General features: G+C 43.0%; 2 protein-coding genes across 7 annotated transcripts in view; both read left to right on the top strand.

Annotated features, from left to right (window-relative positions):
• Window positions 1-13,706, top strand: part of arhgef4 (Rho guanine nucleotide exchange factor (GEF) 4) — a 53,652-nt gene extending 39,946 nt beyond the window's left edge. For all 5 annotated transcript variants that reach the window (XM_078938802.1, XM_023950085.2, XM_023950086.1 and 2 more), the window contains 6 exons: window positions 3,103-3,335; window positions 4,633-4,762; window positions 4,837-4,968; window positions 8,736-8,979; window positions 12,328-12,405; window positions 12,555-13,706. In XM_078938802.1, the coding sequence (XP_078794928.1) occupies window positions 3,103-3,335; window positions 4,633-4,762; window positions 4,837-4,968; window positions 8,736-8,979; window positions 12,328-12,405; window positions 12,555-12,709 (972 nt within the window). In that variant the 3' untranslated portion in view covers window positions 12,710-13,706. The remainder of the gene's footprint in view (window positions 1-3,102; window positions 3,336-4,632; window positions 4,763-4,836; window positions 4,969-8,735; window positions 8,980-12,327; window positions 12,406-12,554) is intronic.
• A 4,224-nt stretch (window positions 13,707-17,930) lies between these two features.
• pde1ca (phosphodiesterase 1C, calmodulin-dependent a) overlaps window positions 17,931-24,525 on the top strand; it is a 56,616-nt gene continuing 50,021 nt past the window's right edge. For both annotated transcript variants that reach the window (XM_078938804.1, XM_078938805.1), the window contains exon 1: window positions 17,931-18,335. In XM_078938804.1, coding sequence (XP_078794930.1) covers window positions 18,065-18,335 — 271 coding nt within the window. In that variant the 5' untranslated portion in view covers window positions 17,931-18,064. The remainder of the gene's footprint in view (window positions 18,336-24,525) is intronic.

Raw genomic sequence — 24,525 nt, forward strand, 5'->3', positions numbered from 1 at the left:
GCCTGAGACATTCACTGAGCACACTGTCAGTTGGGGCCTTGAGCTTGATGTATTCATACATCTTGGATGTTTCATCCTGGATAGTGGCTTCTACGCTCACTAGTCCTCGGCCTCCTTCCTTGCGGCTAGCATACAGTCTCAGGGTGCTGGATTTGGGATGGAACCCTCCATGCATGGTGAGGAACTTTCGTGTTTTAACATCCGTGGTCTGTATCTCTTCATTTGGCCATCTTATTATTCCTGCAGGGTATCTGATAACTAGCTGTTTATTGCCCGGGTCTTATTTTTGCCATTGAGCTGGTTTCTCAGGACTTGCCTTACTCGTTGGAGGTATTTAGCTGTTGCAGCTTTCCTTGTTGCCTGCTCCAGGTTGCCATTTGCCTGTGGAATTCCAAGGTACTTGTAACTGTCCTCGATATCTGCTATTGTTCCTTCTGGGAGTGAGACCCCTCCTGTGTGGACTACCTTGCCTCTCTTAGTCACCATCCGGCTGCATTTCTCGAGCCCGAATGACATCCCAATGTCAGTACTGTAGATCCTGGTGGTGTGGATCAGGAAGTCAATGTCACGCTCGCTCTTAGAAAATAGCTTGATGTCATCCATGTAGAGGAGGTGACTGATGTAGACTCACACTGAAGGCATCAAAACTATGAATTAACATGTGGAATTATATACATAACAAAAAAGTGTGAAACAACTGAAAATATGTCATGTTGTAGGTTCTTTAAAGTAGCCAGGCAGTGGACCGAGCTTTGTCTGGGAGTGGAGGACGCCACACCGGGCACTCGCTCTGCTGCTCCGGCGGCAGACAGCGGTTCTCTGTGAGGTCACTGGCTCCATACAGTTCTTCTGTTTGTACCACTGAAGAAAGTGGTGTCAGAGACTCCTGCAGCTTCAAATCTGCAGGAGCAGCTGCTCTCTTAATCCGCTGTATTTGTCTGGCAGAAACCTTCATCATTCTGACTTCATCTGCACCAACCAATGAGTGCTCTGGAATCTCTCAATATTACGATGATCCCGCTTAAGTTTTCCTGAAATATGCAAGGTTTTCATACCTTCTAAGGCATTGAACACAGCAGCAGTGGTCCTGTTTTTCCCATATTGCTTGAAAATGTTGGTCTGCTTAATAATTTTAAAAGTCCTTCTTTACTAGTTTTTCCTTTAATTGAACTCACCTGCAAACTAATTATCACAGCTGTCAGAGATTGATGTCAGTGAAGCAAAGAGCCCTGAGACACAATATCATCCATGAGTTTCATTGAAAGAGGATTTTTCCTTTTGGCAATTAAATACAATTTGAATAATAATTTAGAACACACTGTAACTAAATTTAAAGGAACCAGGTTCTCCAGGAATGTTCCTTGTCTTGTTTTTTTAACAGATATTTTGTAGAACCAAAAAGTCAATGTCAGATTGTTATTGGTTGATTTTCAGTATGTTTGGATTTTTTTTCATCCTTTATTCAGTGTTAAATAATTTCAGAGACTATTGTGGCTTTTTCTTTTATTATACTGGGTAAGTACTTGATTCTGATTTGCTGCTGGGTGTGCATTAAAAAGCGATAATCCCAAGTGATGACGGACGCCTAAAAAAGTAGTTCCGGTCACATAGCTCAAACGTTCTGTATCACTGCGCTGGCTTCTTTAAAACAAACTCTGGACCAAAACAAGCAGTTAGAGGAGAACTTTCTGATCTGATGCTTTATTTAACCATCGTGACCATCAGCAGAGATATCACTTTTTCTTTCGCTGCTGCAGTTGAGGTCAGTGCCGACTCTTCTGTTACCATGACAACACGGCGCACCATGTGTTAAATAGTTACATTTTGCAAAAAGAAGCGATTTCAAGATTAAAATACTAAAATTGACTAAATGTTCATTTCTATTGTTGGTGACGATGGTATGTAAGGTTTAATGGCAGACGAAGTGTGCATTATTACTTTTTAACGCACGCCGCACCACGTAACAAATAGTCTGCATCGTAGAGGGCTGCATTGGGATTGGGTCCCGCCGGGTCAACCAAAATCTCGCGGGATTGGGCGGTTTGAATTGCGCTGCGGGCGGGCGGCTAAAAAAAAACCTGCGGGATCAGTGCTGCCATGAATAGCTCATGAATATATATTAGCGGATTACGTTAGGCTGTGCGGCTGATGGATTCTTATTTACTGAAGCTCCGTGAAGGCACCAGGTAGAGACGCCCAATGGCCTCTGTCATCTAATCTGTTGTTGGGGGTGTGCAACGCCCCGCCCCGCCTCTTACTAAGAGTGCGCTTCAGGCCGTCTGTCTGCGCGCGCACAGACGCACACTTTTAACCGAACAGGATTTGTGAAAATATATTTAATAATTAAGTTGCAAATTACACAAATGAGGAATGCATGAAAAGATGAGGCTGGAGGAGGGACATGAATCTCTTTAATAATATCAATACAGATACGTGTTTTTCTCCTGCGGGACGGGAGACGATACAAAATCAATGCATCTCTATTACTGTGCGGGACTAAATTCTATGAGTTTTGCGGGTGCGGGCGGGAGAGGACATACATATTGCGGGTGCGGGCGGGAATGTAACGCATACGTTTGCGGAGCGGGCGGGATTGGTCCGAAATTCAGCGGGCGCGGGCGGGATGAAGAAAATAGTCCCGCGCAGGGCTGTACTGCGTCGCGCCGCACCACTGCTGCAGTCAAGATTCGGCGATATATTTATGGTGATCTTTCCGATGGCTTGAATAAAGCATCAGTTCAGAGAGAAAGTTCTCCTCTTAACGCATGTTTTGTCCAAATGATGAAGCAAAAGGTTGTTTCAAAGAAGCCAGCGCAGTGATACAAAACATTTAAGCTAGCTGACCGGAACTACTTTTTTCCCCGTGCGGTTATCACTGTGGTTTATCACTTTTTAATGAACACCCAGCAACCAATCAGAATCGAGTGTTCACCCGGACCATGGTATAAGCGGGATAATAGCCGTTGAGGTGTACAGTATCAGAAATTAACGGGCTTCTGCATCCTCTGTTATTTTTTATCTTTATAAAAAACTGTAACAGTGGTCAAATTTTTTTTATCATTTCTAACAACACTTTTGTTTTTCACTGTTATTCATGTGCAGCAAACAGATTTCCAGATTTATTCAGAGTATTGCAACAACCACCCCAATGCCTGCGTCCAGCTCTCCAAACTGATGAAGGTCAACAAGTACGTCTTCTTCTTTGAAGCCTGCCGGCTGCTGCAGAGGATGATCGACATTTCTCTGGACGGCTTCCTGCTCACTCCAGTTCAGAAGATCTGCAAATATCCGCTGCAGCTGGCTGAACTGCTCAAATACACCAACCCTCAGCACAGGTGAGAGCTCGCCGTCAGCATCAGCGTTATGGACAGTAAGCAGAGGAGCCTTGCACTTCACCTGGAAATAAAAGATTGGTTTGAAACAAACCCTTTATAGTGGTTCCTCCAGGAGAAACATGGACATTTATTTCTATATATTTTTTCTATACCCTTACCAGCCACTTAATTACAGTAGGCACACCTGTCCAGCTGCTCGATAATGCAAATTTCTAATCAGCCAATCACATGGCAGCAACTTAATGCATGTAGACGTGATCAAGATGATCTGCTGCAGTTCAAAGCGAGCATCAGAATGGAGTAGAACTGTGAATGAAGTGACTATAAATGTGGCATTTGTTGTTGGTGCCAGACGGGCTGGTCTGAGGGGTTCAGAAACTGCTGATCTACTGGGATTTTCACCCACAACCATCTGATTCGTCTTCATCGCTGTCCCTCATGGAAATGCCCTCCATCCCTCCTAACCCCCAAATACATAACACAAATATTGAATATTTGTTCTTGAAAAAAAAAGGGTAGCAGCTGTTATTTTTGTATTCATTTTGACGTTCATTCAACCAGGAAGTTTATAAGATCTGATACTGATCACCATTTTTGTGGAACTGCTAATGTTAGCTTGGGGGTGTGAGAGGCTATAAGCTAGCAGGAGAGCTTGTAAACTGATGGGAAATGGGGGCAGGCTTACTCCACAGCAACAGTCCCACCCACAGTTTAGAGGTGAATTTCTAATGAACTCCTGCCGTTCTGCAGAAACTATGTCCTAGAAAACAACACAGGTGCTAAAAAGGGCAAATCATAATAAATTGCCAACTGGAAAAGCCTTTACGGTAGATCTAAAGATGATTGGAGTGGGACTTTAACTTTACTTTTGAGAGTGGCACAGAAGAGTTCCTTTCAAAATAAAAGTGTCAAATAAGATGTTCTTGCTGCAGCAGATTTGAATTAATTCAAAAAACAAAAACAAATTAAACATGACATTTTCTATCATTATGAAAAGTAGACCCTATTGTTCATCATAGATTAGATTATGTGCTAAACTCAACAAAGCATTTTTGGTTAAAGCCTAAGAGCCATGATGGAGGGATAACAGAGGTGCATGTGGCTTCAGAGCCTCAGGTGGCAGACCCCTTAACTGTATGGGTTAAAGGTTATCCAACATTTGTTTTGGCTAAAGACAGATAAATGGGAAAAAACTTTCTCAACAAACAATGAGAACGTGAGCCTGTCTTCCTCACAGTGCTTTGTTAGTTTCCTGTAAAATAAAGACTGAACTCATGTGTTGATGTCTCACCTTCAGGGACTACAAAGACGTTGACGCTGCCCTAAATGCCATGAAAAATGTTGCCAGGCTTATCAATGAGAGGAAACGGCGCCTTGAAAACATTGAGAAGATTGCCCGCTGGCAGAGCTCCATAGAGGACTGGGAGGTGGGGTCCGACAGAGAAGAGCCACCAGTTCAAAGCGTGGGAAAAGTTAGTCACAACTGTGTGTTTTTCTGCAGGGGGAGGATGTTCTCAGCAGAAGCTCTGAACTCATCTTTTCTGGGGAGTTAACCAAGCTGTCCCAGCCTCAGAACAAGAGTCAGCAGAGAATGTTTTTTCTCTTCGATCATCAGATGATTTACTGTAAAAAGGTACTGCAGTGTTTTCTCTTCCACTGATGACTGTGGATAGTTTCAGGAGTAGAAAAAGTGCAGAAGTCAAGCTGGCTTACAAGGCAGCATTGATTGATCTTTTTCCTCTCTTATGGAAACCAAAGAGGTCAAAGCTCTGATGCACACTGAGGCAGATACTGCACTCTGATGTTGGAGTCTGCATCCACCATCCCCACTGAAGGATGCGTAGCTCTAAAGCAGACGGCACATGGGTGATCAACTGAGGGTCCTTGTGTTATCGATAACAGGCACAAACATATGAGAACCAACATTTCTAAACTCCAGCAAATGAATGGGTGGTGGATGCCACAGCTGGTCTTTTGGTAGTCTGGAAGTGGGAGTGTCTTATATGGTATGGCCAGCGAGGACAAGTGAACTGAACCCCATAGGGCCCGTCTAGGACCAGCTGAAGCAGAGACTGGATGATCAGAACCCACCCCCAGGTGACCTGGTAGATCTGCATGTAGCACATGTGGAAAAGTGGAACGCCTAAGAACGACATCATGAGGCTGGTGACGAGCAGGAGACGTAGCCGTCCTTGCAGCAAATGGTGGAAATAATGGCTAATGACATGGATAATGCTGGTTGTTTTAGGCAATCTTCATAATTGTCTTCATTTTTGGGTTAATAAATACCAAACTACTGAGAATAATGTTTTTTCTCATTCACTTTTCGTAAAATCAAATGGAACATTGATGTATTTTGTTAAAAGTCAGCCCAAATAGGAAAAGCACTCATGAAAATAACAATATCCCAGACTTATTGTGGGTAGTGTATTTCCAGGAGCAGCAGAAACGTGCTCCCTGCTCCTGTTGTGGTGTGTGGTATCCTCCTGGAGGTATTTGTGTGTGATGCTGTGCCAGCGCCCTCCTGCCTTCCAGACGTGCAGGAAAGAGGTGCCAAACCACATTTACTTTTTCTTTAACAACGTTCAAAATTCCTCCCAGTGTTTTATGCATTCTGTCAAAAAACCCATAATGCACAAAGGTGTTCTCTGAATAACTTCTAATGGGTTCTTGCACTTTATTTCAAATAAAACCCCAAAAATAGAAGAAAAAATATCTGTTTTTTCCATTTCTCTCTTTCTTTGAGTAAATACTCTCGTCTTCTCTGAACATCAGCATCACCGTCGCAGCACCCAATGGTAGGCCACACTGAAAAACAGTTTACCTATCTTAAATGAATGTCCCCTATTATGAACTGCAACTGATTGTTTGAATAGTTTAATGGATGTGAAGTTGATCCTCCCTTCAAGGTAGTTGTTGCAACTGTATCCCATTTGGACTACTATAAGAAAATAAAAGCAAACTATTCAGTATGTGAACTTCATAAATATGTTTACACAGTGTAGAGTATCTAAATGATATCTCAGATAATGTACATTGTTTAATCAAATAACCATCTACTGTCTGAGTAAACAGGAGGGTCAACCCTTTTATTCTAATCAGTAACAGGGTCCTAGTGCTAGAGTGCTAGCTACTCTCAGAACTAGAAGCTAGCTTAGCTTTTAGCTAGTTTAAATGCTGACCAAAGAGGAGAGTGTACAGAAAAGATGGAAGGAGTATTTTGAGGAGCTGATGAACGAGGAAAATGACAGGGAAAGAAGGGAGGAAGATGTGGTTGTTGTGGAGCAGGAAGTAGCAGAGATTGGAAAGGATGAGGTTAGGAAGGCTCTGAAAAGGATGAAGAGCGGAAAGGCCGTTGGTCCTGATGACCTACCTGTGGAGGTATGGAAGTGCTTAGGAGAGACAGCAGTGGAATTTCTAACGAGGTTGTTCAATAGGATTCTAGAGAGTGAGAAGATGCCTGAGGAATGGAGGAGAAGCGTTCTGGTTCCGATCTTTAAGAACAAGGGTGACACGCAGAACTGCAGCAACTATAGAGGAATAAAGTTGATGAGCCACACTATGAAGCTGTGGGAAAGAGTAGTGGAAGCCAGGCTTAGGAAGAAGGTGGAGATCTGTGAGCAGCAGTATGGTTTCATGCCCCGTAAGAGCACCACTGATGCCATTTTTGCTTTGAGAATGTTGATGGAAAAGTACAGAGAAGGTCAGAAGGAGCTGCATTGTGTGTTCGTAGATTTAGAGAAGGCGTATGACAGGGTGCCGAGGGAGGAGCTGTGGTACTGTATGAGGTCGTCTGGAGTGGCAGAGAAGTATGTCAGAGTAGTTCAGGACATGTATGAGAGAAGTATGACGGTGGTGAGATGTGCTGTAGGTCAGACAGAGGAGTTCAAGGTGGAGGTGGGACTACACCAAGGATCAGCTTTGAGTCCTTTTTTGTTTGCTATGCTGATGGACAGACTGACAGACGAGGTAAGACAGGAATCTCCCTGGACAATGATGTTTGCGGATGACATTGTAATTTGCAGTGAGAGTAGAGAGCAGGTGGAGGAACAGCTAGAGAGGTGGAGGTTTGCTCTGGAAAGAAGAGGCATGAAGGTCAGTCATAGTAAGACAGAATACATGTGTCTGAACGAGAGGGATCAAGGTAGAAGCGTTAGGTTACAGGGGGCTGAGGTGAAGAAGGTGCAGGAGTTTAAGTACTTGGGGTCAACAGTTCAGTGTGATGGGGAGTGTGGAAAAGAGGTGAAGAGGCGAGTGCAGGCAGGTTGGAGCGGGTGGAGGAAAGTGTCAGGAGTGTTGTGTGACAGAAGAGTGTCAGCAAGACTCAAAGGAAAGGTGTACAAGACAGTGGTGAGACCAGCTCTGCTCTATGGGTTAGAGACGGTAGCAGTGAGACAGAGACAAGAGGCTGAGATGGAGGTAGCGGAGATGAAGATGTTGAGGTTCTCCTTAGGAGTGACCAGGTTAGACAGGATAAGGAACGAGTACATCAGAGGGACGGCTCATGTTGCCTGTGTTAGCGACAAAGTCAGAGAAGCCAGACTGAGATGGTTTGGACATGTTCAGAGGAGGGATAGTGGATATATTGGTAGAAGGATGTTGGAGATGGAGCTGCCTGGCAGGAGGGCAAGAGGACGGCCAAAGAGGAGAAATATGGATGTCTTAACAGAGGACATGAAGTTGGCTAATGTTAGGGTAGAAGATGTTCATGATAGAGTGAGGTGGAAAAGGATGATTCGCTGTGGCGACCCCTGATGGGAAAAGCCGAAAGAGAAAGAAGAACTGCTGACCCAAGGGACAAACTTAAGAACAAATCCAGAATAATTGTCGTATTCCGATTATTTGGAGAACAGGTTTGAATGCGGTTGAGTAAGACATTCAATCTTTGCTGTCTATATTTCAAAACTATGGAAAGTAGAAGAGAAAAGATCCCTTTGCTTTACTGTGATGTCAAGTCCAGCAGATCAGCAGTGGGATTCTCTGCTAGATTCTTCTTCTATCATCTAAAATCATTATGGTAACAGGATGGCGTACATGATGTGGGACACAAGTTCCATGAAAAATAACGACTATTTGAAGTATTGTGTTGACAACAAATGTTCCCACAGTTACAATAGACACTAATGCACGTGTCACAAATATTACATGAAACACAAATATGACCAAAAAATCAATTTGAAGTTTAAGTAGAACAATTTGGTTTGGGCTTTATGTTCTTGGGTGTCCCAAGAGTTCATATTGGAGAAGACCACTCTGAAGGAGATGGTACCATTCTGCGTGAAGGCAGGAGCTGGTTGAGTGACACATGTCCATCATCACAGAGGCGTAGCTCCTGGTCTGGGTGGTTCCTTACGTTCATTCCTCTTTCCTCAACCACGCGTGCTCTGTCTATCATTGCAGGATCTCCTGCGCCGGGACATGCTGTACTACAAAGGCCGGCTGGAAATGGACCAGATGGAAGTGATAGACCTGGAGGACGGCAGAGAGAAAGATTTCAATATAAGTGTAAAAAATGCCCTGAAGCTGCGATCCTTAAATACAGAAGAAATCCACATTTTGTGTACCAAGAAACCTGAGCAGAAAGCGCGCTGGCTCAGAGCCTTCGCCGATGAGAGACGGCAGGTCCTTCATGACCGTGAGACAGGTAAAGCCAGAGAGGTTGCTGGTTCTTACATTTGCTTGATACCAAAACATTGAAGGTTTTTCCCTACTTTCCTAGAAGGAATAGAACCCATTTACGGACTTAAAGCTACAGTCATGTTCTTTGGTGAGATGGTTTTCTAGTTCATCTCAATGGATAAACTAGAAAACTGACAGTCACCAAACACTTTTATTTAGGATGTACCGATCAGAATTCTTTGTCCCAGATAGCGATACCGAGTCCCGAATCAATATTTTTGTAAACATATTTTAAAAGATGAAAGCAATGTAAAAATGAATTTTTATTTATTTAACCCCTTTTTTATCATTTGACCTGTAAGCAGAGACTTTTGTGAAGTAGCTTGAACAATCAAATAAAAATAATGCAACTATTAACTAGATACTAGAAAGAGGGTTAGAGAGAGGGGGACAAGGACAGGAAGACAGAAGATATTGTCACTCCTTGGCTATAGGGAGGTTAGGCAGTAGCGTGGAGGGTCTTGTCCAAGGATCCACTGTCAGGAACTCGTGGTGGAGGACCCAAATTGCAGGAGACCAGGATTGGTCACAGGAAATAAAACATTTAATTAGCAAACTGAAACATGACAAAACTATGAGGAGAAACAAAACTGTGACACAACAGAGCAGATGACCTGACAAGGATGAACAGAAACCAAGACACTTAAATAGGCTGAGGGCAATTAACTGAACTGAAGACAGCTGTGGATCATGAACCAGAAACTGGAGTGACTGACAAAAAAGAAAACCAAAAACATGACCAAGAACAAAACCAAACCACTTAATCCTTACATCCACACTGGATGAAATTCAGTGTCCAGACAAAAAGCACGATGAGAACATGCCCACAGAGAGGTCCCAACACTACATGGATGGGCAAACCTTTTGACTTGTGGGCCACAAAAGGTCGGAAAATCTGACAGAGGAACCGGAGTAGGAGATGAGTGTTCTGATAATTAAAGAAAGAAATAACATGGAATCTGGATGGAAACATGCTTTACTTCTGATTGTAGTTGTAGTTTGCCACCCTTGCTCCAGTAGTCAGTAAGGTGCAGGTTCTGGCTCCTTACTGACGCATGGGCAGGGTGTGCACGTGATGTGCACGTTAGATGTCCACACAAACTACGCTCTGATTGTCTCATTTCAACAGTAGGCCGCACTTATCACTTGAGTAGTAGGGGTGTTCAGTGATGTGCAGTGAGGTTGATGGCTGGTGAGGCACTGACTCCTCTGGAGACAGATTTTCAATGAAAGAACTAAATATTTCACCATTCATCAAACAGCAGCTAACAGCTTATAAAATACACACAAGAACATATTTGTCCTACAGAGAATATTTCTTTTATAGATAGAGAGAACACTCTTCTTGTGTAAAAATTATTCATATGTACTGTAAACAAATTAAAATTATACAGATGTGTTCAGCACACATTTGACCCTCAGTATCTATTGATGGTAATTTTCCAACTTCAAATTCTGGAGCTTCAATCAGTTATCAAATGATGTCTGTGAAAATAAATTAATATTAAATTGTAAATTAAAATTAAAAAATATTTTATTTGCATTTTTTTCCACTTCTCCCATGTTATTTTAAAACAAACGTTGAAAAACATGTTTGGCTGCCGATCCTTCTCCACAAAAAGCTGTCTGATCTGTTGGAAAAGTCTTCCTTGTTTTCCTTTATTTTTTGATGAGTTTCTCCCTCTCAATGGAGAAAAAGTCCTTAGTCTGTTTCTACAGAACCAGTGTAGCTACCAAGCAGCTGTCAGCTCACGTCTGCCCCCTGCTGGTGAGGCTTGCCTCACCTAAAGCCTTTTCTACGGGTCTACAGCAGGGCTTCCACTGCACGTCTCTGTTAACATTGAGCCCTACCGTCAGACGTGAGGCACAGCAGCTTCAGAGCCTCACCCGGAGTTTCCGCTCCCTCTGTGATTGCGCAACACTCAGATTTGACGGTTTTAACCTCAGAAACTGTGGAAAACATGTTGAGTTGACTGAAAATGTATATTTAACACAGATTACTGGAAAATAATATTTACTTAATTTACCTTTTTTTATTTTATCACGATCATGACAGGTGCCTCAACTTGCCTCACCTGACCACATGCCACTGGGGGTGTTAGATCAAATCGTTTTGGTGATCTATCGCGATAGATCATTTGTCGATATTTTATCGATTTAAAAGGCTGTCAGGATGATATTTATCCTTCAGAGTCTGACTCGTGTTTTCACTTCATCGGCCAAACTGCTGTTGGCAAAGCGGGCCAAAGTTCTGCAGAACCTCGCAGGAATGGATTCTAGTTCAGGGACCTGATGGATCAGACTGATGTGTACAACGCTCTGAAAAAAGGCCATGTTTATTAGTTTACTTCCGCGTGTGAGAAAACGTGGCTGTCACGTAAATAACGCATGTTAGCCACATTAAGGCGTTTTCTTCATCCTGTCATGCTGCCTCATCATCATCACTTTAATGTTTCTGGAGAATTAGTGTTGCTTTTTCCCCTTTATGTTTGAAGGGCCGTTCAGACTCCTGACCCGTTTAAAAGTTCTGGAGAAGCTCCATGAAGCAATCTTGGAAATAAACAGTTTTTTCTCAAACTGAAAAATATGTTGTTGTGGAAATCAGTCAATGTTAACTGTTCCCTTTATATATTTTAAGTTACCAAAATAAAAGCACAATGAATTTGCCAGGGTAAAAGAAACGTATATATGAGATACAGCTGCAGTGCTTAACATTGCCATCATTAAATACATTGAATTTTACCATTTTATGACAAAGGAAGACGTATTAACATTCGGGTAGAGTGTTTTTCTAAGCCATACTTTTAAAAAAAAAGAAAAAGTGTTCCATTGCAAAATTACAATATTGGGATACGTATCGTATCGCCAGAGTCTTGCTAATACACCCCTAGTGAATAGCATTAACAGGATTCACAGTTGGCAGGATATAGGGGATTAAAAAAAAAGAAAACTCTGTACGACTCGCCTGCGTCCCACCTTGTTGACCCTTACGTACTGTTGTGTTGTTTAGGTTTTCGTTAGACCGGTCACTCGTAGCGTGGCCTTAGAAAACGTGCATGAACATTGGGCTCACCGAGGGGGTTTGTAACCTTGATATTTCTTGTAGGCCACCTGTGTGCCCTGTTCAGGTTTGTCCATTTTTCACCCACAGAGTTGGGACTCAGACTTTACCAGTGAGAAGGTCTTAATCTGATGTTGTGAGCTAAATGTTCAAATCTGCTCTTTGTCTACTGCTTCTTTAGTGTCACATTTTTAACACGGGCAGACAAATACTCATTGACTAAATAATATACTCTGCCGTTTTTTTTTCTAGGCTTTTCTCTGACTGACCTGCAGAAGAAACAGGCCATGCTAAATGCCTGTAAAAGCCATCCAGCTGGGAAGCCCAAAGGTATGCAGGGTTTTAGGAAGGAGATGCCCCCCAGTGGGTTTTAGCGTGGCCTCACTGGGCATGAGCCCATAATCATTATGTCAAAAAATGCTGATGATTCCAGTATTTTTGTCAGAACCAAAGAAAACCCAACCTGTTGTCCTCCTCAGCGGTGACCAGACCCTACTGTGACTTCCTGCTCCGGCAGAAACACCCGTCCCTGCCCACCGCTCTGCCACAGCAGCAGGTCTTCATGCTGGCCGAGCCCAAGCGCAAGACCACCTTCTGGCATAACATCGGCAGGTTGACACCTTTCAAGAAGTGAAAGGAAGAAAAAAATGGTTCAAGTGAAGTTGTGGAAGAAGGAAACGAAGGAGAAGATGAGGAGCTCTCTGCCCGTGCCTGAATAAATCCTTTTAAAATAGTCCTATTTCTATCCTGCACTTAACTTTTTGTGGATTGATACGCTGAGCTGTATAGACGAAGATTATTATGATGAGGATGAGATTATTCATTGAAAGCACTTTATAGGTTGGCTGATGATAAGACTTTAGGGGTCTCCTGGACAGAAAAGGTGAACCCTTGCTTCATCAAACGTCAGTAGCTGCGACGGTTCTGCTTCAGGAGACTGTAAGAAGAATGACTGGACTGCCTCTGTGAAACCAAGCCGTTGCTGTTGGAAGGCTTTCGATGTGCGTCCTCTTAGGGCGGAGGGAGAATTGTGCTAAGGAGGACGTTTCGTGGCTCTCTCTGTCCCCGCCTGTCCTTCCAGTATCATTTCAACCACGTTTTAGGTGTTTTGTGGTCTTCGTGTGAGAACATTGGTTCTGTACTTCTCTGGTGCAGTGGTGGTGTTGTGCAAACATTTGTACACTGCTGCCGAAAGATCAGATGTTTTGGACTGAGCCAACAGCGGCACCCCCTCATCAACCCCCCCCCCCCAGGAATGGACCTTCCTGAGTCTGACCCTCAAGCCTGCTCATAAGAGTTAATCACCCACAGCCTCTTTCATTTTGGTTTCTTTTATGAAGTGCCATTGGTGTGACACGGACAACCTGCCATGACATGCATGGATGTGACAAAGAAACTGTGAACAATATTTTTTTAGCTTTGGAAACTTCTGCTATAATTATTGACCAGACTCATGTTCTCGTGTCAGCCTGTGCTCATGCTATCCGGCATTCCTGCTCTGTTGACCTGGTATCCAGTATAATCTCCCGTCACATTAATGCAGCCTGGTGATTTGCATTCAGTGAAGGACTCTTTCCAACTTTATATTCTAATGTTCAAATGTATTAAACGTTTCTTAGCTGAATAACGGAGCTGGCAGTCAGAGTTATCATTCACCGTTCACTGTCATCAACAAAGGTCATTGAAGGTTAACCCCCTTTCCAATATAACCCTTGTTCTATCCTAGGCACTTTAACATTGGGAGTTGGGTCATCTAGACCCACTAGACAGTGCTCTGAACCTTTTTTCTTCAATGATTTGTGATCTTCACTGGTGTCCATGGATTACATGAAATCTTTCCACCTTTATCCACCTTTGTCATGTTAGGGAGAACACGTCAATGGAAGGGGGGGTCATCTAAGATAGCACAAGGGTTAAGTATTATTGAGGCACGCTAACGTTGGGAGTGGGGTCATCTGGACCCCACAAGATAGCACAAGGGTTAAACAGAATTAACGTGTCATAGACTTAAAGGCTTTCTAGGGTTTGAATGAACAGAGAGAAGACTTAGATTGGTAAATCAAAGGGTTGTGGAGGGTAAACTTTTACACCTTTAAATCCCAAACAGAAGATTTGTGAACATCGTGACGCCTCTTGGTCATGACACAGGGACAGAAGTAGAACGACAGCAGCATCTCAGCTGTGCCTCCACCAGGACTGCTTCCAAGGTTACCTCCCCAAGGGAGTGAGGAGAGGCAGTACATCCCCACCCCCCAGGAGAGGCCTCCTCTTGTCATCTTCACTAAACAACAAGGAGCAATAGAAGAGTCGACAGCACGATGACAGAGCCTCCATCTAAAAAGTTAGGAATTAAAAAGTGTCGCAGTGCCAGCTTTACCTTTGATGGCATCAATTTCACTATTGGTAAGTATTAATGAGGTGTCTCAGTGTGTGTCTGTGTATGTTCAGGTGTTCTTCATTCAAATCATTCATACAGGATATTCGATTTCACATGACAGTGACGAAAATATTGTGTTCCTTTGAAGCTAGGACATTTGTCAGAATTGACTAAAAACGAGCATTAATAGTTAGTCTCTACACCCCTTATAGCATATATGTGTGTGTAAGATAAAGGTAATGTAACCACGAGGCAGCCTGAGCCAGGATTTCATTGTGCTGGTCCCAAGCCCGGTTAAATACAGAGTGCAAGAAGGGCATCCAACGTATAATCTTTGTCAAACCAAACGTGAATCAGACCTATGACATCCATACCGGATCGGTCAAGGCCCGGGTTAATGACGACCACCATCAGTGCTGTTGACGGACAGGGCACCGGTGGACATTGGAATACTGTTGGTCGAAGAAGACGAAGGCGTGGTCATAGGAGGAGAGAGAAGAGGAAAGTCATGAGTGTTGGTCTGAGAGTAGAGACTTTGAATGTTGGAACTATGACAGGAAAAGGTAGAGAGTTACAGAGGTGGACCAAATTGTTGGTAGCCCTCAGTTAAAGAAAGAAAGTCCACAATGCTCACTGAAATGACTTGAAACGTTCAAAATAATAAAATAAAATAAATAAATTAAAATGTATTGAAAATTAAATCATCTAAATCCGCCATTACTTCTGAGTTGTTGATTAACAGAATTATTAACAAAAAATTGTTTTCAATAAATATTAATTTATTGTTATTTTTGAATGTTTCAAGTCATTTCAGTGAGCATTGTGGACTTTCTTTCTTTAACTGAGGGGTACCAACAATTTTGTCCACCACTGTTGACACGATGCAGAGGAGGAAGGGAGACCAGGTGGAGAGATAGCAAGACTAGAAGTTTAGGAGCAGCTTGTTCTGTCATGGTGGAGAGGGGAAGTGAAATGAGGAGTTATCGTAAAGGAGGAGTTTGTTAGGAGTGTTGTTGAAGTAAAAAGAGTGTCAGATAGAGTGAATAAGATAGAAATGAAAGGTGTGACTTTTAATGTTGATAGTGGGTGTGCCCCACAGGTAGGATGTGAGCTGGAGGAGAAAGAGGAATTCTGGTTGGACCTTGATGAAGTGATGATGAGCATCTCTAGAAGTGAGAGAGTTGTCTCTGGTGCAGATTTAAACAGACATGTTGGTGCAGGAAACAGAGGTGATGAGGAGGTGATGGGCAAGTTTGGTATACAAAAGAGGAACGTAGAAGGACAGATGGTGGTTGGTTTAGCAAAAAAAAAGATGGAAATTGCTCTATTGAATACGTTCCTTGAGAAGAGGCGGTAACTTTGGGTGACCTATAAGAGTGGAGTTGAAGAATGAAGAAAATGAGAGAAAACAAAGAATAGAAGAGGTGACTGTTGTGGAGCAGGAAGTAACAAAGATTAGTAAAGGGGAAGTGAGGGGGCGCATTGAAGAGGATGAAGAGTGGAAAGGCACTTGGTCCTGTTGATACACCTATAGAAGTATGGAAGTGTCTAGGAGAGATAGCAGTGGATTATCTGACTGAGTTGTTCAACAGGATCTTAGGTGGTGAGAAGATGCCAGAGGACAGGAGGAGAAGTGTGATGGTGTCCTTAGTTAAGAATAAGGGAGATGTGCATAATTGTAGCAACTACAGAGGAATAAAACTGATGAGCCATACAATGAATTTATGGGAAAGAGTAGTTGAAGCTAGACTGACAGCAGAAGTGAACATTTGTGAGCAGCAAGATGGTTCCATGCTAAGAAAGAGATCTCTGTAGATCTGGAGAAATTTTATGACCGGATGCCCAGAGAGGAACTGTGGTATTGTAGGAGGAAGTCTGGAGTGACAGAGAAGTATGTTAGACCAGTGCTGGACTGTAAGACGGTGGTGGGGTGTGCTGTTGGGGGTGACAAAGGAGTTTAAGGTGGAGGTGGGATTACATCAGGGATCAGCTCTGAGCCCCTTCCTGTTTGCAATGGTGATGGACAGACTGACAGATGAGGTTAGACAGGAATCACCACTGTCTATGATGTTTGCAGATGACACTGAGATTTGTAGTGAGAGCAGAGAACAGGTGGATGTTTGTCCTGGAAAGGAGAGGAATGAAGGATAGCTGCAGCAAGACGGAGAACCTGTGTGTGAATGAGTGGAACCCAAGAGGAAGAGTGAGGTTACATGGAGAAGAGATGAAGGTGAATGATTTGAAAGATCTAGGGTCAACAGTCCAGAGGAATGGAGAGTGTGCAAAAGAAGGGAAGAAGAGTGCAGGCAGGTTGGAATGGGTGGAAAAAAATGTCAGGTGTGTTAGAAGAGATTCAGCTGAAATGAAAGGAAAGGTGAAAGCAGCCATGTTGTTGGGCCTAGAGAAACCGAGGAAGCAGAGATGAAGATGCTGAGGTTCTCTCTGGGAGGGACCAGTATGGATCAGGAATGAGGACATCAGAGGGACAGTACATGTTAGAGACAGGGGACATGTCCAGAGGAGAGATGGTGATTCTATTGGTAGAAGGATGCTGAGTCTAGACCTGCCAGAGGTCTAAAGGAAGACCAGAGAGGAGGTTTCTGGATGCAGTGAAGGAAGACATGGTGACACTTTAAATTAAGATTCAATGACAAGCTTTGATAACGCTTTGGTCTGACTTTAGATGTTAATGAATCTTATTAACACTTTCAGGTATTTGCAAGACATCTATAATGCTAATAAACATCTTACACATTAATAAAGCCTATTAATTTGTTAAGTTAGTTAATAAAAAATTTATTAAGCTCATTAACACTTAGGCCTGTGTCAGGCATCTATAATGCTAATGAATGTCTCACTAGAACCCCAAACAATAATAATCCTTCTTAATTTGTTAACAAAGGTTGTTAATAAATCTCATTAAGCTTATTAAAACTGACAAATTTGATAGGCATCTATAATGCCAATAATAGTATCATTAGCATCTTAAAAACATCCTAACAACAATGCTTGTAAATGTGTTAACTGAGTAATTTAATTAACTTTAGTAGACTTATTGTACTAATAAATGTCTTACTAACACCCTAAAAATTCTGTTATAATGCATGTTAATGCGTTAACGAAGCTTGTTTTGGAATCTTAATATAAAGTGTTACCAAAGACATGAAGGTAGCTGCTGGTAGAGGAGAGAATGCAGAAGACAGGGTTAGAGGAAGCTGATTTGCTGAAGGGAAAACTAAAAGAAAAAGAAGAAAAACATCCAGAAAAATAAAAAGCAACCCGCTGTAGATCATTCGGTAGAATGTTTGTATTTTATACCCTTACAGGACACCGTAGAAGGTGCAGTTTTGTTGCTGGATGTATCATGGCTGCATGCTCGACATTAAAACAGTGTTCTAGCTCCATCTAGTGTGATCCTTGACTCACACAAACATACAGAGATTTGAGAGAAATCTACATGGTGTCTGAAGAAGTCACGGACTAATCGCCTCGGACACTTTTCTGGAGGCAGAAAGATTTTTTTATCACGCGGTGAGTCGTGTTACCCGCTCGTCTGCTGGCTCAAAATGGCGGATGGATTCCGAAGACCCGATCCCTTGATTTTTGACGAAAATGTTGCGTAAAACTGGCGCCGCACATGCTGACAAACCGGACAAGACCAAAGCCTACATACTGCGCAATATTCCTGGGCCAGACGCCATAGAGCGCGAACGCTCCTCCATGTACGCTGCGGAGCTGCGCAATGAGGCAGGTGCTGTCGTCATACCGGCAGAGTCCAGGGAGGACCCTGAATGTTTGATGAGGAAATTCCGGGAAATATGCAACCCTCAAAATAACAGAACAATGGAGAGACACAGATTTCATTCCAGAAACCAGAAACAAGGTGAGAGCATTGAATCTTTCAAAAGTGATTTAAGAATTAAAGCTAAAAGCTGCAACTTTGGCGACCTAACTGAGGAGCTGATCTGCGATCGGATCGTATGTGGCATCAGCAGCGACACGCTCAGAAAATCCCTGTTAAGAGACAGTGAGCTAACATCAACAAAAGCCATTTCAGTGTGTCGTATTCATGAAATAACAGAGGAAAATAGCAGGACGCTGGCAAGCCAAGTCACAAATATTGATGCTTTAAACTCGATGCCTGATAAACAACAAAAGCCTAAAGCAAAGCCATCTACACGCATGATCCTGAACTGCAATAACTGTGGTGGTTCTCATGCTGCCAAGAGAGAAATGTGTCCAGCTTTCGGACAGCAGTGTCACAAGTGCAAAAGGCTCAATCATTACAAAAGTAAGTGCAAGAGCAAAACTCCAAAGAGCTCATTCAGGAGAATTCCAAAGCTATATGTGCATGATGTCGGAACAGAGCAGCCTGAAGAGGATTCTGATGACACGTTTTATGTAAATGGTGTCGAGATTGACTGTGTACCTTCTAAATCAGATAACAAGAATAAAGGATCTATCACCTTACTTGTTAAAGGCATAGCGATTGACATGAAAGTTGACACAGGAGCTAAGTGCAATGTACTACCTCTAAAAATTGAATTCATCAGACACAAGGAGCAGGTATTCAAACAAAGCAGTGCTGTCAATCTCATCGCATATGGAGGGACAAAAATTGAAACAGTTGGGAAGATCAGGCTCTCCTGCACATTTAGAGGAAAGCAACACGTAATAGACAAGGACGTGCAGCCGCTGTTAGGATTTCAAGCTTGTACAAGTATGGGAATTGTCAAAATGTGCACCGAAGTCCATCAGGTCACAACAGAGGACGAGACAGATATTAACAAGCACATTTTTACACAATATAAAGACCTGGGGCCTCATTTATAAAACTTTGCGTAGGATTTGCGTCAGAAGTGGCGTACGGATGAAACATAGGACGTGCGTACGCACAGAAATATTCAGATTTATAAAACCGTGCGCACGCACATCCTACGCATCTTTCCCTTAATAAATCACAACCAATTCTAAATGCAGCGCAGCTTTTGCGGCTTCATGACAATAGTTTCCCATAAAAAGTCCGTGAAACGCCCACAAATTAATATTCATGGCTTGCAAAACCATGGCAAACACAGAGAGGAAATCAAAAAAACGTAACTTCACTCAATGTGAAGTAGAAGTTATCGTTGGCGAGGAGAAAAGAGGAGAAAAGTGTTGTTTGGAGGGCACAGTGTGGGCATTACTAATAATAACGGTGGCAGACGCCGTAAATGCTGTAGCCTCACAACCTCGGACCGTGGCCGAAATGAAAAAGAAATGGTCGAAAATCAAAGTCGAGGCATAAAAAACGTCTAGCGCTGCATCGCAAGAGTGTCTCTGCCACCAGGGGGGGGGGCACCGGAGCGCCAGATGCACCGGGTGACACGCGTGGTTCCTCCAAGTGCTCTTCTGTAACGCCGGGCCCAAAAGCCCACAGAGGTCCAACAGGACGGCTCGAGGAAGTGGGAACCGGCTCATAAGCCACTCGTCCTCGTTTGCCAGCAAGTCTTGTTGCTGTCTAAAGATGCGTTCACTCCGAATTCTTCCATTTGCCACATCTTCTAAGAGCGCAAGATCAGCCATTGTGCGTCATTACGCATTGTGATGGGGCATTTTATTTCCCTCCATTTAATTACATCTGACAAGCTGCAGATGTCGGTAATAATCGACTTGGAAATGGGAAACTGTTCAGCGCAAATATAATTTCTTGTTGGTTTCTGAATGGTTGAGACATACGCCATACATTGTTTTATCAAAAATAAAACAAACTAAAGGCATATGCATGAATACCATAATTCCATAGCTTATGAAGAAATGTTTTAATATGAAAACAACTTTCCCCAGTGGACAATTAGTGCGTCTGTCCGTCCGCACGCCCGCACCTATATCTGCTCCGCCAGACGGACACATTAACGAGAATATCAGTTTTGTACATTATTTCGTTCTGTTAACTATATTATTTATGAGGATGAATTGCACAACATGCCAATATTGCAGAACATATTTCACTTTTCTTTTTCCAAATATGTGTTCATTTGAATTTCTGTTGTAATTTTCGTTTGATTTTTTTGTTTGTTTCACTGCTGATCGATCAAACGGGTGTTGGTGTAGGCTGTTAGTTGTTAGACTTGCTTTGTGAAGTCTTCATGTTATTTCTGAGAGGCAGTATTGTCATTTTCACTTTCACGTGTTTCTTCCATCTGCCGACGGCGTCACCGTTTCTCATTTCATCCGTTTTTGTGCGTACGCCTGGGTCAGAGCGTGAAGGACCGCACATTTTCCCGTCAAGTTTGCTTTTTATAATTCTCAACTATTGCGTAGAGAGTGGCGTACGCCTTCTTTTGTGCGTACGCAACGTTTATAAATGAGGCCCCTGTTCAGTGATGAACTAGGAGAGCTTCCCATTACCTATTCGATGACAGTGGACCCAAATGTTCCACCAGTAGTGAGACCTGCACATCGCATTCCTGCTTCAATGCAAGACAAAGTTAAAGCAGAGCTGGAGCACATGCAAAACATGGGCGTCATCACTCCAGTCACAGAACCAACAGACTGGGTCTCATCTATGGTTGCAGCACACAAAAAGGATAAACAAGAAATAAGACTGTGCATAAATCCAAAAGATCTGAATACAGCTTTGAAAAGACCCCACTGCCCTATGCGCAGCGTTGAGGAAATTGTTGTCAAAATGGCTGGCGCAACAGTATTTTCTGTACTGGATGAAAAGAACTCTTTCTGGCAGATCAGCTTGGACAAGAAGTCTTCTATGCTGACGACGTTCAGCACACCATTTGGACGTTACAGGTTCCTACGTATGCCGTTTGGAATTAACTCTGCCAGTGAAGTGTTCCAAAGAACTATGGAGCAGCTCTTTGCAGGTTTTCCATGCTCAGTGATTGTCGATGACATCATTGTTGGTGGCCGCAACACTGCAGAACATGATGCAACCTTGGAAAAGGTGCTCAAGCGAGCGAGAGAAATAAACCTCAGACTCAATCCAAGTAAATGCAGATTTCGCCAAAATGAAGTCTGCTATGTCGGTCACATCTTCATAAGCAAAGGCCTCAAGGCTGACCCTGCTAAGACTGCTGCCATCACCAACATGCCCACTCCCACAGATGTTGCCTCAGTACAACGCTTTCTGGGCATGGTGAACTATCTCTCTAAATACATCCCAAATTTTAGTGACATCGCAGCCCCACTCAGAAAGCTCACTCGTAAGGACACGGCATGGAGCTGGTTTCAACAGCATCAGGATGCTTTTGATCACCTCAAAGCATGTTTAACAAACCCCCCAGTGCTGGCCTATTATGATGTTAAAGAGCCTGTCACACTGACCTGCGATGCTTCTTGTTATGAGCTGGGAGCGGCCTGCATGCAAAACAACAGACCTGTTGCTTTTGTGTTAAGTATTGAATGTATACTAATTCACTCTTACTCTTTCTACTCCATTTCCCATGAGTCACTTCTGTTCCCATGAGTCATTGTTCTGGTATCTCTGTGTCGAGGGTTGATGACATCACTCGCTAAATGAATGAGCTCTGATGTACGAGAGAGACGAATTTGTTCCGTGCTCAATGGTTAATAAATATGCCTAGAGGAGGCTAAAGTTGATCCTGTCCCGAAGTCTTCTTCATCTATCCACCACGCGGATGAAAGATCGAAGCTGCGCTCAACAGGTTATGGGCCCAGACAGCAACGGACGCAAGTGAGTTTGAACAGAAGAAAAAGGCGCGAAGAATAACGCGAAGCTTCTGCTACTTGTGAACCAGCTCGGAGACGAAACGAAGTTATTGTCGGGACAGTCTACATGCGACGTATTACGCATCACGGAATAAAGTTGCTGACAGTTGAAGGAAAGAAAAAGAACAACTGAAAGAGCGACGTGAACTATGGCGGGCAGATCAATGACGGGAATCATGGCGGCACCGCAGCTTTTCTTCGACGGATCCGAAGACAAGTATGATCTGTGGGAAACAAGATTTCTGGGTCACCTACACAGCCTAAAGCTTAAAGAGACTATTTTACGAGCACCTGTTGGCGCCAACGTGGAACAACTTGCGGCAGATGGCAGAAAGAACGCTGACTGCTACGCGGAGCTTATAAGGCTGGTCATGACAAAAGCCTGTCTTTGATACGACATGAAGCAGCAGATGATGGCAGAAAAGCCCTTGGGATTTTAAAAGAACATTATTCTGGAAAAAGCAAGCCACGAATAATAAATATGTACACATCTTTAACCAAGCTACGCATGACGAAAAAAGAGAGTGTAACAGACTATATAATAAGAGCAGAGAACATCATTGCAGCATTAAGAGATGCAGGTGAAACGATGAGCGACGGACTAATCATAGCCATGATACTAGCAGGACTGCCAGATTCATTCAAGCCCCTAGCCATTCATGTGACACAAAATGAAGATTCAATTACATTTACAGACTTTAAAAGAAGACTGAGAGTCTATGAGGAGTCAGAGAAAATGAGCAGAACAGAAGCTGACAACGTGATGAAAATGCATGTGAAACAGAGACAAAGCACTCACAAAACTCAAGCCACGTACAAGAAAGATGAAAGTACCACTGTGATATGCTACAAGTGTGGAATTAAAGGGCACAAGGCAAGAGGCTGCTTTAGAAAAGTCCTGTGTAATTTTTGCAAAAGCAATACACACCAAGAGTCCATGTGCAAGAAAAAGGGGAGACGAGATGAAGCCAGAAAAGTTGCTGTTGAACAAGAAAGCAATCAAGATCACTTCTTCAAAGCAAAGTACAACATGCAAGAAAGCATCCCGAACAACGTGAAGATGAAAGGCATCATGGTGGACGCAGGAGCCACATCCCACATTGTAAACGACTTCAAGAAAATTGAAAGTTTCGACGACTCGTTTCAGGCTGAGACTCACTCAGTGGAGTTAGCAGATGGAACCAAGTGCAGTGGAATGGCGGAAGGAAGAGGGACAGCAATGATCTACATACTAGACAACGCTGGAAATCAACACAGAGCCCAACTACGAAATGCACTCTTTATGCCATCATATCCACATGACATCTTTTCGGTGGCAAGGGCAGCCAATGGAGGAGCAACAATCACCTTCAAAAGAGGGGAGAGCACCATGGTCACCAAAGATGGTAGCAGGTTTGATATCCATGAAAATGGAAACTTGTACTACTTACCGACTGTTGAAGTAAGTCCTGATGATCAGTGTAAAGTGTGTCATGACATTCAAACTTGGCAAGAGATCTTGGGTCATTATAACTATGATGATGTATGGAAGTTACAAGGTGTTGTAAAAGGTATGGAAATCAAAGGGGGTTTAGGAAAACCAGATCAGTTGTGTGAAGTGTGTACACAAGGGAAATGTACAGAAACCAGGAACAGAGAGCCAGACACAAGGGCCAAGCAACCTTTAGAATTAGTCCATACTGATTTAACTGGTCCAATGCCCACACCAAGCATGGAAGGACACAAATTTACGCAATCTTTTACTGACGACTATTCAGGCACCATATTCGTATATTTTCTCAAGTCGAAAAGCGACACAGTGACAGCTACTGAAAGATTTTTAGCCGATGTTGCACCTTACGGAGAAGTTAAGTGCATTCGTTCAGATAATGGCACCGAATTTACCAGCAGAGATTTCCAAACTCTGTTAACCAAGAACAGAATCAGACATGAAACATCTGCACCCTACTCACCTCACCAGAATGGAACAGCAGAAAGAGGTTGGAGAACACTATTTGACATGAGTAGATGTTTACTGATAGAGAACAAGCTACCGGATAAGTTGTGGAACTATGCGATACAGACATCAGCTTATGTAAGAAACAGGTGCTACAACAGACGCACAAAGAAAACAGCATATGAACTGTTTACAGGCAAGGAACCAAATGTATCCAAACTACAAAAATTCGGATCTGAATGTTTAGCTTACAAACAAGAAAAGAGAAAACTCGATTCAAAATGTGAACCAGGCATTTTCGTCGGATATGACAAAAACAGTCCAGCTCTTCTGATGTATTATCCGGAAACAGAAAAGATTCAGAAACACAGGTTAGAAGGAACCCACCCAGAATCAGAAAGAAACCGGTTCA

This window comes from Oryzias latipes, chromosome 20 (genome assembly GCF_053564925.1).
Source record: "Oryzias latipes strain Hd-rR chromosome 20, Olatipes_Hd-rR_3.1".
Lineage (NCBI taxonomy): Eukaryota > Metazoa > Chordata > Actinopteri > Beloniformes > Adrianichthyidae > Oryzias > Oryzias latipes.